General features: G+C 37.6%; 1 protein-coding gene across 1 annotated transcript in view; it reads left to right on the top strand.

Annotated features, from left to right (window-relative positions):
• Positions 1–16994, top strand: part of RYR2 (ryanodine receptor 2) — a 464284-nt gene that overhangs the window by 323279 nt on the left and 124011 nt on the right. The window contains exons 65-66 of the mRNA XM_048485659.1: positions 14994–15054; positions 16144–16382. Coding sequence (XP_048341616.1) covers positions 14994–15054; positions 16144–16382 — 300 coding nt within the window. The remainder of the gene's footprint in view (positions 1–14993; positions 15055–16143; positions 16383–16994) is intronic.

The raw sequence follows: 16994 nt of genomic DNA, 5'->3' as shown, positions 1-16994 counted from the left end.
AGGCTTTATCCTCGAAATTTCCTGGTATTTCCAAACTCAAAGCTGGCAGCCTTAATTCCCATAGGAAACATTTATGGATTATGGATCAAAGCGCATAGGGTCATCATGAGTCAGAAGTGACACTTAACATGCACATGGTCATCAAAGTGAGGAATAAAACTACATTTAAAGAAGAAAAAGTTTCTGATTTCAGCTTTGTCATTATGCCTCAAAAGAGGCCTTTTTGGGATTGAGCCAACTGTGGCTTTAAAATGAAACTAATAAATGTCCATTTTCTGTGCCTTATCTGCCTATCACATGAGCTGTCTGCTCTTTCTGTCATCAGTTTAACCAGAAAACATGATTTGATAAACCCTTGGATTCTGAAAGGCTCTTTTTCAAAGGTCAATCCTTTTGAAGGCCGTTTTCCTGTTGGTTCAATATGTGGCCACAGTCCCTTCTTCTTATCAAGGAATGGCACTGGCTTTCTCCAGGGTTCTCATTCTCATTGATACATCCCAGAGAGAGTTCTTGTTTTAATTGAGTTCAACCTGTCTCTGGAGTAATTCCTGTGTGATACCATTTGTAATGAAAGAACTAATGTAGAATAGTGGTTGGAGCACTGAGCTAGGGTTTGGGAGACCTTCCTCTCAGGGTCCTTGCAAGGATGAAATGAAAAAGTAGAAAATGTTATAAGCTGCTTTGAGTCACTGTATGTATACCCTGCGAGGCATAGATAAATAAACACACATCTTTGAGTGTCATGTTTCTACCCAAAATGAGCCCAAGAGGGGAAGTCCTTGACATGCAAACTTGCATTAAATTGGCTACTTCCAGGATCCCTACTACAGTCCTCTAGTAAATATTCACTGGACTCCAGTGATCACCTCTCTTATTGGTCATAGCCCACATATTAAACTGCCACTGTGGACAATATATGAGGGCTGTAAACTAGTCGCTTGGATGGAAAGTGGAATCTGCTCCCCCCCACAGACAAATACCTTGTAAATTGTTAATCAACAGGTTATTATATTCCTTTATGCCAAGGGCAATGCATATCAGCACCACCAATAAGGACTATTCCAGCCACCCATGACTTGGCAGATGATGACGTCTGCCGCTGGTTTATTTTGGGGTTTTTTCCCCCTGCAGCATTAGTAGGCACTTAAGATGCACACGGTGATAAATCTTTGAGTTTATGGTTTCCGTAATCTATGGACATATGTGAACGTTCTCTCCAGCCCCATGCATCTAATTATCAAAATGGTTTGGTTTTTTCCCCCCTTGACTACTTAAGAGCATTGTCAGAAACAGAGCAAAGCTGTACTTCGATGAAATACTGGTTGTGATTTTACTGCCGTAAGTATATGCTGGGTGTGTAGAATGCTGACGTAGCTTAAAGCTCTCTCCAGCGATGCTTCAGCTATCTGTCTGGAAACAGTGGTCTAATGCAGGGGTCTGCGGCCTGCGGCTCTCCAGATGTTCGTGGACCGCAGGTCCCAGCAGCCACTGCCAGCATGGCCAATTGGCCATGCTGGCAGGGGCTGATGGGAGTTGTGGTCCGCGGGCGTCTGGAGAGCCGCAGGTTGCAGAGAATTCCAAAACCTGTTGGAAATTTCCTTTTCCCACCTTCCAAAACAATTGGGCCGGTGTAAAAACAACATCTCTGTAGGATAAAGTTGTCAGGTGCAGCTGCGCCTTGTGCAAATATTTTTTTTAACTTATTAAGCAGGACCCTCCAATTGTTACAACACGTTTCCCTTTATTAAGCGGTCAGATACGTAACTGTAAAAATGGGATGTATGTATGTACATATACATACTATTTTACATAAATATAAACTCAGGAAGTAAATATTCCTTTATGATTCTTTTATCTTTTATTCAACCTCATCCTGGAGTATTAAGGGAATTGACCAGTGTATGTAAAATTGACGCTATTTAGCATATCCAATGACAGATTGTATCTGTGTATAGCAAAGCAAAAGCCCAGTGATATGCTGAAGTCCAACATTTATTTTGACATGAGTTTTTGTAAGTCCAGCTTACTTCTTCAGATGTCTATGACTGTAGTGTATGTGATAAAGCTTAATGACAAATACTTAATGGCCATCTCTTTTTTCCTCCTTCAATTAATGTGGTGTCTTGTGGGTAGTGCACACATTCTGCACACTCAAGATGCCAGGTTCAAATTCACCATCTCCAACTGAAGGAGTCTCTGGTAGCAGACGTGAAAAATCCTCTAAATTAATTAATCCTCTGTAGTAATTTATAAGTGAGAGTAAAAATTCTGTGGACTGCTGCCTTGTCTAGCATTCACAGATTTCTGACAATTATTTTTCATATCTGTATTGCTTTGTGGGCTTACACCCAAGACTTTTCTTGTCTTCCCATTAATTCCCTTAATTGACCTATTCAGTTTATTATTCCCCCTGAGACAGAAAAAGGTGTTGTTTTGAGTGCTTCTTACTTAAGAAGAGCAGATGAAAGATTTATTAATTGCATTTTATGCCTGCCTTTATGTACAAACCATCTATTCATGTGTATTTTAAAGTATATTTAAAATAGATGAAAGGATGGCAGATTCCCTTCAAGAAGGATCTTTTGAAGAAGAATCTACAGTTTCAAAAAGTGAAGTGAAAGCTGCATTGAGAGAAACTGAGAGAAACAAATCACCAGGAGTAGATGGGAATAGAGCTATTCCATGCCACAGAAATGGAGTTCATCAAAATCTTGACAAGAATCTGCCAACAAATGTGGGAAAGAAAACAATGCCCTGTGGCCTGAAAATGGTCAATTTACATTCCAATTCCAAAAGGAGACATTGAAGACTGCAGCAACTATCACAACTTTGCATTAATTACTCAAATGGGTAAAGTGCTGTTCAAAATTGTACAACAAAGACTGTTACCATATATGGAACAAGAAATGCCTGATGTTCAAGCTGGATTCAGAAAAAGAAGAGGTACAAGGGTTCATATTGCAAATTTAGGTTGGTTACTGGAGCATGCAAGAGAATTTCAGAAGAAAATCAGCTTGTGTTTCATAGATTACAGCAAAGTTTTTGACTACATGGATCATGAAAGCCTATGGTGGTTTTACAAGAAATGGATGTGCAATGACATCTGATTGTTTTGATGCACAACCTGTATTTCGAACAAGAGGCTAGTGACCAAGATCAAGTTAATTCTGGCTATAGTATTTCCCATTACTATGCATAGGTGTGAAAGCCAGACAATGAAGAAAGTAGACATGAAAAAAGTAGACTGGAAGAAAATTGATTTCTGAGAAACATGTTGTTGGATGAAACTTTTATGGATATTGTGGACACCCAAAAAGACAAATCAGTAGTTTGTAGTTCAAATCAAGCCTGAAATTTCCATAAGAGCTAAAATTGCTAAACTGAGACTATCATACTTTGGTTACATTATGAGCTGAGAATACAATATTGTTAGGAAAAGTTGATAAGACAATAGTATTCAGAAATGTTGAAGCCCTCAGGAAAAGAGGAATAGCCATTGCCTGTTTACACAATACAAGGCAATTAGGGTAGCATACAAGAGGTTGCCAGTCCTTGACTGCCACCTCTTGCACCTCTAAGTGGAAAAGAGTCTCTGCCTATTAAACTATTGGTTTTATTTTGGCCAGACTCCTTTCCATTTTTTGTTCAGCTTATGTTGAAGCCTTTCCTTCTGTCACTGGACACATTTTACATATTTTCTTTAAAAAATAAATCATTTATACTTTGCATTTTTCCTCAACAGGTTATAACATTTTTCCTCAACAGCTTATAACATTTTCCTTCCTTCATTTTATCCTCACAATAACCCTATGAAGTAGGTTAGGCTGAGAGAGTGACTGGCCCAGGATCACCCAGCAAGCTTCCATGGCAGAAGTGGGAATTCAAACCTGATCCCACACTCTTAAAAACTATACCACAACTGGCTTGTAGTTTCCTGGTACTTCCTGTATAACTGGGATCTTAGTGTGCAGCCCTTCCACCTATGGAACGAACATATTGTGGGTTCTAATCTATGCCCCTCAATTCATGAAGTTTCACAGTGTTAAAGCATGCCCCCCATTCAGGGTCAAGCTCAAGCACGTTACCGCTGCGGGGGTGCGTCGGTGTAAATGACACTGACGCACCCCCCCTGGGACCGTTCGCACGGACAATCCTGGTAGGGGCAGGGAAGACGGCGCAGCCTGCACGGAGACTGTGCTGTCCCCCAAACACCTTACCGTCCCTCCGACCTTTCTGCACATCGCCCAGGCCAGGGGACATACCCCCTGGCCTGCCCAACATCTCTGGAGTCGCAGGGCAGGGGGGCATGTCCCCTGGCCTGGGCAACGCACCGGAAGGTCGGAGGGTCAGTAAGGCGTTCAGGAAAGGGGGGAAATGGCGCCTTCCAGCCGCTGCCATTCGGAAACAGCAGCTTCGCGCCGCTCAGGGGCTGCAAGGCCGCTGTTGCTGCGATGCAGCAGCGGCGGCCGTGCGAACCCTTCCCCAGGGACACTGTTTTTAGCATCCCTGGGACGCTGTATTCCGCCCTTGCGGAAACAGCCCAGGATACCCTGCCAGAGGGTTTCTCTTACTCTTCGTGTCTCACAATGCTATCTTTATGGTATTGTTTTTGACTCCTAACATGAGCACATCTTACATTCCTCGAATGCAAGCTTTCTTGGGTTTTTATGTCAATTGAAGACCCAGTACTACTTTGTATGGTCATCCTATCAGACTCCTCATACAGCCCATCCTTGTAGGTCAGCACATGCTATCATACCCTGTCTTGAGTGCATTAATGTTCTTCACCTACCTTAGTTTCTTCACCTATCAATGTGTTTCACCTATCTTAGCTCTTTCTACCAGGGCTGTGATTTTCCTTGTCACATTTCTGTACAGTATTTCATTTGAGACATTCGTAGATAACTTTTTGCTCATTTATAAGCACCTCTGGGTGAATGCTAAGCAATAATTGGTAAGGTGGTGCTCATGGTTTGTTCGTTCAATGAGACTGCTATTCTCCCAATGTGGGACTGCACAGAAGCCACTTAAAAAAAACAGTGTTGCACTTACCTGTGGCTGTGGTTCATTGAGTGGACTTCTGTGGAGGCCCACAACTCTCCTTCCTGTCCCACTGTGAACTCTCTGGAACCTTTGTTTCTTGAGGTTTTCAGTGGCAACATGGAGAGAACTGACTCAGTAGCACCCTTCTTCCTGATAATGTGCTCATTTTGGCAGGAAAGCACCAAGGGGAGGAGGGGCATTTTTAGGCTTTTAGAAAGCTCTGGAAATCTTTTCCGCAGCCAACCTGCACAGTCTCAATGTGTGTCTGCAAAGCAGACCATTTACTGAACAACAGTTACAGGTAAGTGCAACCGTGTTTATTGATTATATTTATAAAAGATTGAAGAATCCTATTTTTTGTTTGGATTGAGACACTGTATATGGTGTGGTTGTGTCTGTAATATGGGGTTTGGTGTCTCTGCATGGTATGTGCAATTGCCAATATTCTACAAACACACAGACCTATATATTTCCAGTTCTTTCAGGGTGCACATCTGTTCAAGAAGTCCAAATTCTTCCCACCTGCATTAATTATTTACAAAAATCCCAAATGTGGCTTTCACTATATTCCACCCAAGAAAATATCAACCAACAATTCTGACTAATCAATATAACAAAGGAATGTTCAGCCTGCAGAATTACAGACTAGAATAAAGTGATTTTTAACTCTGAAAATACAAATGGGTAGCATCAGTATCTACATTCTTGCTGACTGTTCAAGAACTCTAAATAGATAAGGAAACCAACATTGTTCTTATTAAAAGTATCTAAGGACACTTGGTAATTATAGGATAGGACTACAAGACATCTTAAACCAAAAGCCTGTTAAAAATCAGATGGAACAAATTGGCTATTTTCTGAATTTAAGGGAAGTAATTAAAGAGGTTGCGTACCAGGAGGATCATGGTTAATTTTTTTATAAGGCTTTTCTGCGCATGTCCGACAAGGATTAGACGCTTTTCGACACCCTCCCGGCAAGCAACAAAGATTTAATGGCATAAAAGAGAAGATAAAGACTAATAATCAACTTAAAACAGAGAACTCGAAAGAGAGAACACCGGACAGCTTTGAAGAGACGAAAAACAAACCGGTGAGTCCAATTAAAATACTAAAAAGATAAAGGGCGAAGCAAAAACGTGGCGCCCAAGGAAAATTATGTAACCAAAACAGATTTGTTAGAGCTAACAAATCAGATAAAGGCTTCCTTTGATGACTTTACTAAGACAACACAGACTAACCTGATTGCAATTGATAAAGACATACAAGACATGTCAAAGAAAGTTTCTAACACTGCGGAGAGAGTGATTAAAAACGAGAAACAAATAAAGAAAAATACTGATGATATTGACTTCCTGAAATCAAAAATAGCCTCTCTCTCAGATAGACAAAGACGTGCAAACCTTCGTTTAATTGGAGTCCCGAGAATGGAGGATGAAACAGATATAAAAAACCAATTAATACAGTGGCTCAATTCTATAAACATTCCAAATCTTAATAATCGAAATCCATAGACAGAGCCCACAGAGGATTTTCTCAGGGAAACAGAACTCCAGACATCATTTTCAAACGCAATCACAGAAGAGATCAAAGAAACATTCATACAAGAAGCTGAGAAATGCTCAGCTTCTGATGTATAAAGGCAAGAAAATTTTTGTGAGACAAGATCGTTCACCAGAAACGCTGCAAATCAAGAAAGCATTAATGCCCTAAGCAAACGCCCCATATATAAGGCAAATAAAAAAATTCTCATGGATTTCCACCAATGGCCCGATCCTGCACTTTGAAAGCAATCAGAAATATATAGCAAGAACCCCAAAGGGAGGCACAACAACTTCCTGGATAAACTGGGTCTTTTCCTTTGGAAGCTGCAGAACCTCAGACAGACAGTGATTCAGAAGAAGACGACATGCAGGGACCAAGCTGCAACTTCACAAGATACCAGACGTTCAAAGCCAAAGAAAGATAAACATAAGTCAAGACTTCTTCAAAAATTCTTTTAAATGAAGCTATATAACATTTCACTCTAAGTACTAATAGAGATTTAAACTGGAATAACAATCACTAACTAAAATAACTCTTTGTATGTAGTTTTTAGAAGATATTAAAGACAGTAATCTTAGCTCTAACATTGTTTACTTTAACAAGCCTGGGAAAGATTTCCCAGAAATTTGTTTTGAATAAGTATTATCTAGCTTCAAGCACTGTTTCAGTAAACATCAGGAAATGGGCGGAACTTAGACAGAAAACTCTCTTCTTGATGGAAAAATATCGCTTGTAAGATGCAATCTAGTTGATATGTATGTATTTAGAAGTATCTTTTTATTTGAATGTTGTAAGAATTTTTTAGAAACTGATTGATTGCCATTAACAGAGAGAAATTTGACTAAAGAATATATGCTGGGAGGGAGCTAGGGAAGACCATGGGGAGGCCGAAAAAATCCAAGATGTGGGAGGGAGGAATCTCTCCTCAAGAACATCTGGAAAGGGGGAGAAGGGGGGAAAATGAGGGGGAAAAAGAATGATAGATATGTAAAACAGCAGCAGGCCCGAAAATAGTGTAGACAAAAATTATTACTTCTATGGCAGGAGATTTAAAACTTGTATCTGTAACATAGTGTAACGGATTAAATTCCAATTTCAAAAAGATTTAAACTAGCCAAACTAGTTAAGAAAGAAAACTGGGATTTGGTTTGCATCCAAGAAACGAGATAAAAGAAAGAGAGATATTGCTCCTCTTTAATAAAGCTACCGGGCTGGAGAACCTTATGTGAATCAAGGAGCAGAGGGAAAGAAGAATGGTGTTATGCTATTTTGGCGAAAAATAATATAAACATACAAGTGCAAAAAAATATTTGAAGGATCAAAATGGGAGATGGATTTTGTTTACAAGGCTTCCTTAATAGAGATACAAATAACACTAATGAACTTATATGCACCTAACAAAAAGCAAAAGAGTTTCCTACAAAAAAACAATTTAACAGAGTACAAAGGGAGATATAAAGGGAGAAACATTAATAGTGGGAGACTGTAATATGGATTTGAGAACTTATAAGGGCTTTAAACAATGGAATATAACTAATATGTATGAGGGAGACGGGAAAATCACAACAACCAAACTTTCTCATTCTAACAGACATAAAAAATTTACTGGCTACATAGACTATATCTTCTGGACAAAGAACATGGGAGTCTATACAATGTGTAGAGATCCAGACACATAAAAGAGTGGATTTCAGGACAACCATGCTCCGGTGGTAGCTACATTCAGACTGGCAAAAGAGGGACAAACAGTATAGTGATGGAGATATGATAATATTATAATGAAGAATGAAAGCAATAAGAAGGTTTTACAGGAAGGAATGAAAAATTATTTTCTAGAAAATAGAAACACCGTCTCTGACGGGATGTTGTGGGATGCCTCGAAGGCAGTAATGAGAGGGTATTGTATAGAAATACAAAAAAGACAGAAAAAAGGTATTAAATAAGGAAAGGAGCATCAATTGAGTGGAAAAAATCAAAGGCACTGCAGAGACAAACTACAGAACAGAAATAATATAACAGACTATAATGAATTAAAAAACTACTAAAATAAACAACTGGAGGAATTGGATCAGTCAGAGTTATGGAAAAAAAAAAGACACATGGGTCAAAAATCAATTTCAAAGAACCAATATAAAAAGTCAATGAAACAATCTTAGCCAATTATTTAAAGAAAAGAAAGAAAAACAAAGAAAGTTAAATCCAATGAAATAAGAAGTGAAAATAATGAAAAGAATAACAGGAAACATAAGAATTAGACAAAGTTGTCTCGCACAGTGCTCTTACAAAAAATTATTTAAAAGTGATAGACACAGAAAGGATAGAAAGAAATACATAAAAAAGACCGAACACAGGGAGACAAACAACGTATCGAGAAAGATAGAACACAAGAAAAAATAGGCTTAGTAATAAAACAATTAAAGAACAACAAGTCTCCCCGGTTTAGATGGATTTACAGCAGAGTATTACAAAGAAATGGCAGAAATATTAATACCTGAATTACAAAGGTTATATAATAAGATATTAAAGGGACAGAAAATACCAGAAACATGGAGAGAAACAGAAATAATCACTATATTAAAACCAGGACGCAATCCAGAACAGGTTGAATCATATAGACCTATAAGTTTATTAAACCAGGATTATAAAATATTTACTAAAATATTGTCGAACAGAATAAAGGCAATTGAATCATATAGACCTATAAGTTTATTAAACCAGGATTATAAAATATTTACTAAAATATTGTCGAACAGAATAAAGGCAATATTACCAAAAATAATTGGTCAAGATCAATACGGATTTGTGAAGGATAGAGATATTAGCTATCCCATAAGAAATGTATTGAATGTGATGGAACATGGAAAGGATAAAAAATATGCCATGATAAAATTAGATGTCTACAAAGCATTTGACACAGTTAGCCATGCATATTTATTCCAAATAATAGAAATGGAACAAGACAGGGATTTGGAAAAGGGATTAATAACGATATTAAAAGAATTATATAAAAACAATAAAGCAAAGATTATGATAAATAATGGATGGTCAGAAGAAATTAGGATAGAAAGAGGTGTGAAACAAGGATGTCCGCTTTCTCCATCATTATTCGTAGTAGCAATGGAATATCTAAGCGGATAAGAATTAGAAATAACTTGGCAGGATCAAAGGCTATAAAAATCAATAAAAGAAGAAATAAAGATTAGAATTTATTTGCCCAGATGATTTATTACTAATAACAACTAACCCTGTAGAAACTTTTAAAAAGAATTAAAAATAATATTAGAAGACTTTCCAAAAAAGCATTCTGGTTTTGGTGAAGTTTAAATATGGAGAGAAAACTAACAGAAATCCTGGGAATAAATAATATAGAAAAAAAAACTACTAGGGAAGGGAAATGGTGAAGAAAGAAGAAAGATTAAATACTCTAGGTATAACATTAACAAATAAGAAGGAAAAGATGTTAAATATAATTACGAAGTAATATGGAAAAAAATAACGAAGCAATTAAAGGAGTGGCAAGGGAAGAATCTATCTATTTCTAAGAGAATAGTAGCATTAAAAATGTGTATAATGCCAAAACTCTTCTATCTATTTCGTACTTTGCCGTTAGAGATTAAGAAGAAACAATTTGAAGAATGGGACAAGAAAATTAAACTATGGGCATTTAATCAAAAGAAACCAAGAGTGATGAATAAAATAGTCTATATGTCTAAAAAACTAATGGGCTGGGGGCTCCCAAAATTACAGGAATATTACGAGGCATTTCAAATAAAAAGTTTGATGGGAATTCAAATAGATAAAAGAGACAGATGGATGAAGTTCGAAAATGAAATAAATTTGAACACGGGTAGCTTTGGAATATATTCAAGTTGTTCAAAAATAGAAAGACAAAAATTAAAAGGCCCTAGAAAGGTGTCAATGGAAATCTGGGAGAAATGGAAGGGAAAATGGATGCCAGGGTTACTGGATGCGGCACCACTCGCGAGCATGGTTGGACAGGAAGGAGCACAAGCAATAAGATCTCTACATAGACAAGGAATATATAAGGTAGCACAACTGTACAATGAAAGAGGAGAATTAATACCGTTTCCAAATTTTATAGAGAAAGGAGGTAAAGAAAACTGGTTACTATTAAGAGGAATCTGGGAAAAGATAAAAGCCTCCAGGAGGGAGGAAGAGTGTATAATGAAAAGTTGTATAAAAATATATGAGGAAAAGAAAGGACAAATGTTAGGAGTTTTATACAAAAACATGATAGAAGATCAAGGATTTATGATAAGAATCATAATGGAAAAATGGCAACAAGATGGAGTGAAAGACATAGATCTTATTAAAAGGACTATAGACAATATAAATAAAATAAAAATAGATAAATATGCAGAACTAGAGAAGAAATTAATATTAAAATGGTATAGAACACCGAAACAGTTGGCATATATGATAAGTGGACTCAGCCCGAAATGTTGGCATTGTGGAGATAAAAATGCAATATATACCCATATGTGGCTAGAATGTATAGAAGTAAAAAATATGTGGGAAAATGTGATAAAATACATAGAAAAATATGTAAAGGTAAAAATAAAGATAAATATAGATTTACTATTTATAGGTATATTGGATTATACTATAATAGAACAAAGAAAAAGAAAACTTTTCAAATTCATGATCAGAGCGGCCCATGCAGTAATAGCATTGGGGTGGAAGGACAAAAAAATCTGGACAATGCAGAAATGGTTGGAATATACATGGGAGCAAATACAATTAGAAATTTTCGACACAATGTCAAGAAATCAAATATGGCAAGAAAAACAAAAGGATATGAAGGGGATTTGGATGGAATTCAAAGACTGGCTAAACGAAATTGGAATTACAGAAGAAAAATGGACAAGAAGATTGAAAAGAATGGACCTGCTGCTGCGCATCTAAAGAAGAGAAGAAGAAGGAGGGGGAGGGGGAAAAAGGGGGAAAAAGATATGGAGGATGTATATAAAGTACACAATATAAATCTGTAATAATTCCGAAATATCAATAAAAATATTTTTTAAAAAAATTTTTTTATATAACTGATCAGAAGTGTTGTACAGCAGTGAGTTTGCAAAGTTTGCAGATATCAACAACTTATTTAGAAAGGTAGAAAATCCCAAACTGACTGCAAAGTGCTTTTTTTTAAAGCAAATCTTTCTGAACTATTGAGTTCTTTTCCTCCTTGATGTCTTGAGCTCTTTCCAGAATGACTGCAAACCCTTACTTCATTGGTCAGGAGTTAACAATAAATACAATAAATAATAACAATAAATACTGAGAAATGACAGCAAATAATGCACCAGAGTAATGGACAATTACCAGAGTAACTCATTAAAAAGCGACTTTTAACCCCAATGCCATGCATAGCTATCACTAATGAAATCTGTTTTTCTATCAAAATTCATCTGTGAATAGAATATGTCTGATGGCTACATTTCAGTCAGCCATCTACACAAACTCATATTATGTTAAAATGGGTTGCTGTGTGGTTTCCAGGCTGTATGGCTGTGTTCTAGCAGCACCCCAGTGATTCCGGCTGTGAAAGCCTTCGACAATACATCTTTTGAAATTCTCACAATATTCTATTTATTAGTATAGTTTTGTCTAAATGCTCATATTTTTGTCTAAAAGTATATAATTGTTGTATTTCTAAGATGTACTTCGTAACAGTGGTTCATGTATGTATCTTTTGCATGCGGATGTGTGGAGACTCGTTCAATTGATGACCATGACACGTTTGTTGGAAAAGAAATCAGCCGCAGCCAAAATTTATTGACATATAACAAAACGTTGAAGCTGGGCGAGCATAACAGAGCATATCCTGGCCCCCAGGTAGCGAACTGCTGAACCTGGTTATAGGGCAGCCCCAGCTGACCCCTTAGGCCCTTCGGACAGAACCCCTGTCCGGCACATCCCCCAAGGGAACTGGAACAGGAAGTTACTAGGTGCCACATGGACGCAAACCCAATTTGTGACACCCCTCCGTGCCGGGCAGCGAGCTCTTGGCGTGGCCCCAAGACTTGTCTTCAAGAGCTCTATCGCCACCACGATATTCTATTTGTAGAATTAGGTTGGAGAGCTAGTATGTGGGCAATGGTTAAGGTGTTGAACCAAGACCTGGGAAACCCACCCTGGTTCAAATACCCACCAGTTCCATGAAAGGTTGCCAGGTGACTTTGGTCCAGTCACACATACTGAGCCCTGATTTTGGCTAGTATTTCGATGGGAGACCTTCAATGAATGCCAGTCAGCAGTCAGTGGCAAACCACCTCTCAACATTTCTTGCCTTGAAACCCTACAGGGTCACCATAAGTCAGATGTGACTTGATGGCAGACAAAAAAGAATTAAGTTACATAGTTTTTTTCTTCTCCATCAAGTTGTGTTATCTACTGGATCACACACGCACACACACACGCACACAAATGTCCTTATCACATTGAAAACTTTCAGATAGAAACATTAATACTTGCTGATTTAAGAAAATATGGAATCCATCTGACTAGTCTTACATTAATTTACAGTTAAAAAGATAATTTTTGTATGATTTCATTAATGCAACCACAACAATGAATTATTTAATTCCACTTTGCTGTTATACTTCAGAATTTGTGAAGTAAATCTATTCCAACTAGTCAAGTTTCTTCATATGCTATATGTAAACTCAGCACAGTTTTGAAAGACAGAAGTTTTTTCCATGAACCTATGTAGCTCCTTGGATCTTAGCCATAGCATTTTCTACTTCAAAGTAGCTGAAATCCAAAAGGATATTTCTGTGGGTAGAAGGATTTTCGCCTATAGAATGCAATTTTCTCACCCTCCCACTGCTATCCAAAATGCTGATCTCTAATGTTGCTCTTTGAAGAAAGGGGGAATACCTTTGGAAATGCTCCATTGGATTCAAGCAACAGACTACTATACACTAAGGTACAATTCAGCAAAGAATTTGACATTCCTTTGATTTAATAGGGAGCATCTAAGCACATTTAATTTTTGTAATGCAGTCAGAAGGACCTAGAAATTATTATATATAGCTGAACTGTAGTTTATGTTTTCATAGTAGGGCTGTGTATTCAGATAAAGTCAAGTCAACCCTTTCCCCCGAAAAGCCATTTTGCCTTTTTTTCTGCCAAAAATGCTATCCATGCAGAGCTAAATAGTCAAAGCCTAAAAAAGACAAAAAAATTGTTTTGCTTTTTAAAAACTTTCAGCTGTCCCATCCCTCTTTTTCAACTTTCAGCTATCTTATCCCACTGCCTCCGAAGCACACAGCTCTCCCCTGCTGCCTAACAAGCCCCAACAGGCTTCAGACCCAGTGGGGTAGCCAGCAGAACTGAGCTGATCCCTACATTCAGCCCTGCAACTGGGAATTTTTTGAATACAGCTTTAAAAGATCCCCCAAATTCTCCAAATGCCAAAAATGCCAGCATGGAGTTCTGGCTTTTCTCCCTGAAATTTTCTGGGTCTTTTAAAGCCGAATCCGAAAAACACCATATATATATATATGGTGCACACCTCTATTTTATGGTGACTTGCACTTGAATAACATATGTGATGAAAATTCTATATGTTTTCACTTAATTCTTCTACAAAAAGTAAGTAAGCACTCTAACTTTCTCCACAATAGTACATTAAAGTAATTTCACTGGAAGAAGGTGCCAAATGTCTGGAATGCCTCTTTCCAGTTCATACAGGCTGACCATACCCCCTTGAAGCAGCCCAACAAGAGTCAGACTGCCAAAGGGGGTAAGGCCAGAATAAGTAACATAGGCCACCATGGGCAAGTACTCACTCAAGGTACAATCACTCTTTACATCCCTCCCCTTCTGTCCAGATAATACTCATTAGGTAGTGATACATAGTAGCAATTTATGTCTTCTATAATTAATTTTACAAAGAGTGGGGAATGATCACTGGAGTTTGTTTTAGGTAGAACTTCAAGATTGCCACTATATGAAGGGATGCAGTTTTTTTCTTCAGCCACCAAACCACATTAAATGCTCTTTAAATTGCTCTGCATATTAATGAAATATGCTTTATTTGCTTTAGCCATTTGTGGTGTGTTCTGTTTTTGTTGTCAGCTAAAAAGATTGAAACAATATTGTAAAATGTTCTACTAGAACAGGGGTAGGGAACCTGCGGCTCTCCAGATGTTCAGGAACTACAATTCCCATCAGCCCCTACCAGCATGGCCAATTGGTTGAGGCTGATGGGAATTGTAGTTCCTGAACATCTGGAGAGCTGCAGGTTCCCTACCCCTGTACTAGAATATTAAAAATCAGACGATTCTTCTTCCTAGTGTGTATTTTTCCGTTTGTAAATGCAAAAATTCTTTTCTTAAAAAGAATGCTATAATTTTAAGCAATCTTTTTTTTTTCATTCTCAGGAAATGATGCAACTTCAATAGTCAACTGTCTTCATATCTTGGGCCAGACCCTGGATGCAAGGTAAAACCCCGAACATAGTTCATTCAATTAATATCTCAGTTCCAAGACAAGTCAATAGTGGCCAAAACTAATTGGCTATATAATACTTCTTTATAATAGATAGGTTTGAATGTATGGCATTGATTGTGTTCTGTTCTTCTACTGTGGCTTTGCCTTGCCAAGAGTTCCCTTCCACATTCTTCTGTTAAATTAGTATGATTTTATGCGAACTATATGTTGATGCACACATGATACGAGTGTGTGTGTGTTGCAATCTGTACTTTCCCAAATTTTTCATAGTGATAATATGTATCCAGTATGCCCCTTCTCCCCCCACTCAGATGCACTTATAATGGCAGTCACTAAGCATACACATTCAGTCTCATTCTTTGACATATGGTGAACTCAGATGAGGACAGCATTTGGGGGGGGGGTTTCTAATGGGAGGAGTTTGAAGTCATCACAGTAGTGCGTTTGATCAATGCTAGCCATGCTGAAGTCCCGTAAAACCGGCCATACCGTATTTTAGTTCCATTACTTGAGCCCAGTATTGATATCCTAGCTTGGAGATTGCCAAACATTCCATCTGTGGGTAAAATAAACAACATTTTTTTCCTCAGGAAGGATGCTTGCATGATCACACAGGAAGCATGATTGCATGATCACACAGATATATGCGTAATGGCAAGCCATACTGTACCTATTATCTGAATTTCTGGAATTCCTGTACTTTGCTTGTTTTATGAGGCAATTAGAAATGATTTTAAAAGTTCATGAAAGGTTCCTCCTTTTAAAGTTATGATTAATGCAACCAACAATCCAGCAAGGAATCTTCCTTTAATCTAAGGAGACTTCCTCTTGTTTAACAAGCTCCTCTTCTAATGGAAGAGCCACTTAAATTGGAGCAGGGTTTCTTAGGCTGGAGGAAGGTTTCAAACTTTGCTCAGTGAAGTACTAGGTTAGTGTCAAGATCCATGCCAGTGAGCTCTGCAGCAGTGTACAGTAGTTTCCTAATTTCTTCAATCTTGTATTTTAAATTTTTCAGGGACTAATTAAGCATTATTTAAATTCATAACAATGTAATAATGTTTTATGGCATGCAATATATAGAACAGTGATGAAGACTGGTCTCGAGATTGTTAAGATGGCTCTGAGGACATTTTTGGATAATGCAGCAGAAGATCTAGAGAAGACAATGGAAAACCTTAAGCAAGGCCAGTTTACACACACCAGGAATCAACCAAAAGGAGTGACACAAATAATCAATTATACCACTGTGGCTCTTCTGCCAGTGCTATCTTCTTTATTTGAACACATTGGACAGCATCAATTTGGAGAAGACCTAATATGTAGGTATTGTTTAGATGTTATTTTCTACTTAATCTCTGTACTGTTTAGCGTTGGTATAATTAGAGTGTAGGTTTTTAAAAAATATTATATGCAATGATACAGTTAACTGTTTATGGCCATTGTGCGTCAGACATTTGTCTGACTGTTTTAAGACAGAATTCCAACATTAATTCTAGACAATCCAAAAGTGCTCTTGCAAGAGTTCTCATGAAAGAGGAAGGGTACAATTTTCATGGATTTTCCACCTAAGATTCAGCCTACCCAGCAACCCAGAACACATACTTTTCATGCAGAAAATCTCCAATTTAATCCTTGATATCTTTTGTTAAAAGTTTCCTAGTAGTAGGGCTGAGAAATGTCTATGCTTAGAGTGCCTAGATCACTTGAAATAAAAAAGAAATGCATGATGAAATATTGTAATCTATCTGTATGATGCAGCTATATATATAACTTTATGCTATGATAACATAGGATGTGTTCTGTATTCTCCCTGTAAGCCCTAAATCAATTTCCTGACATTGGATTGGGTCCTAAAATTCTCTTCTTTGAGAGGAAGATTTATGTAACCATTTAACAGAATAAAAATGTAGGATCCAGCACCAGAAATCAAA

This window comes from Sphaerodactylus townsendi, linkage group LG01 (assembly GCF_021028975.2).
Source record: "Sphaerodactylus townsendi isolate TG3544 linkage group LG01, MPM_Stown_v2.3, whole genome shotgun sequence".
NCBI classification, from domain to species: domain Eukaryota; kingdom Metazoa; phylum Chordata; class Lepidosauria; order Squamata; family Sphaerodactylidae; genus Sphaerodactylus; species Sphaerodactylus townsendi.
This window is presented reverse-complemented; position numbering and strand designations above follow the sequence as displayed.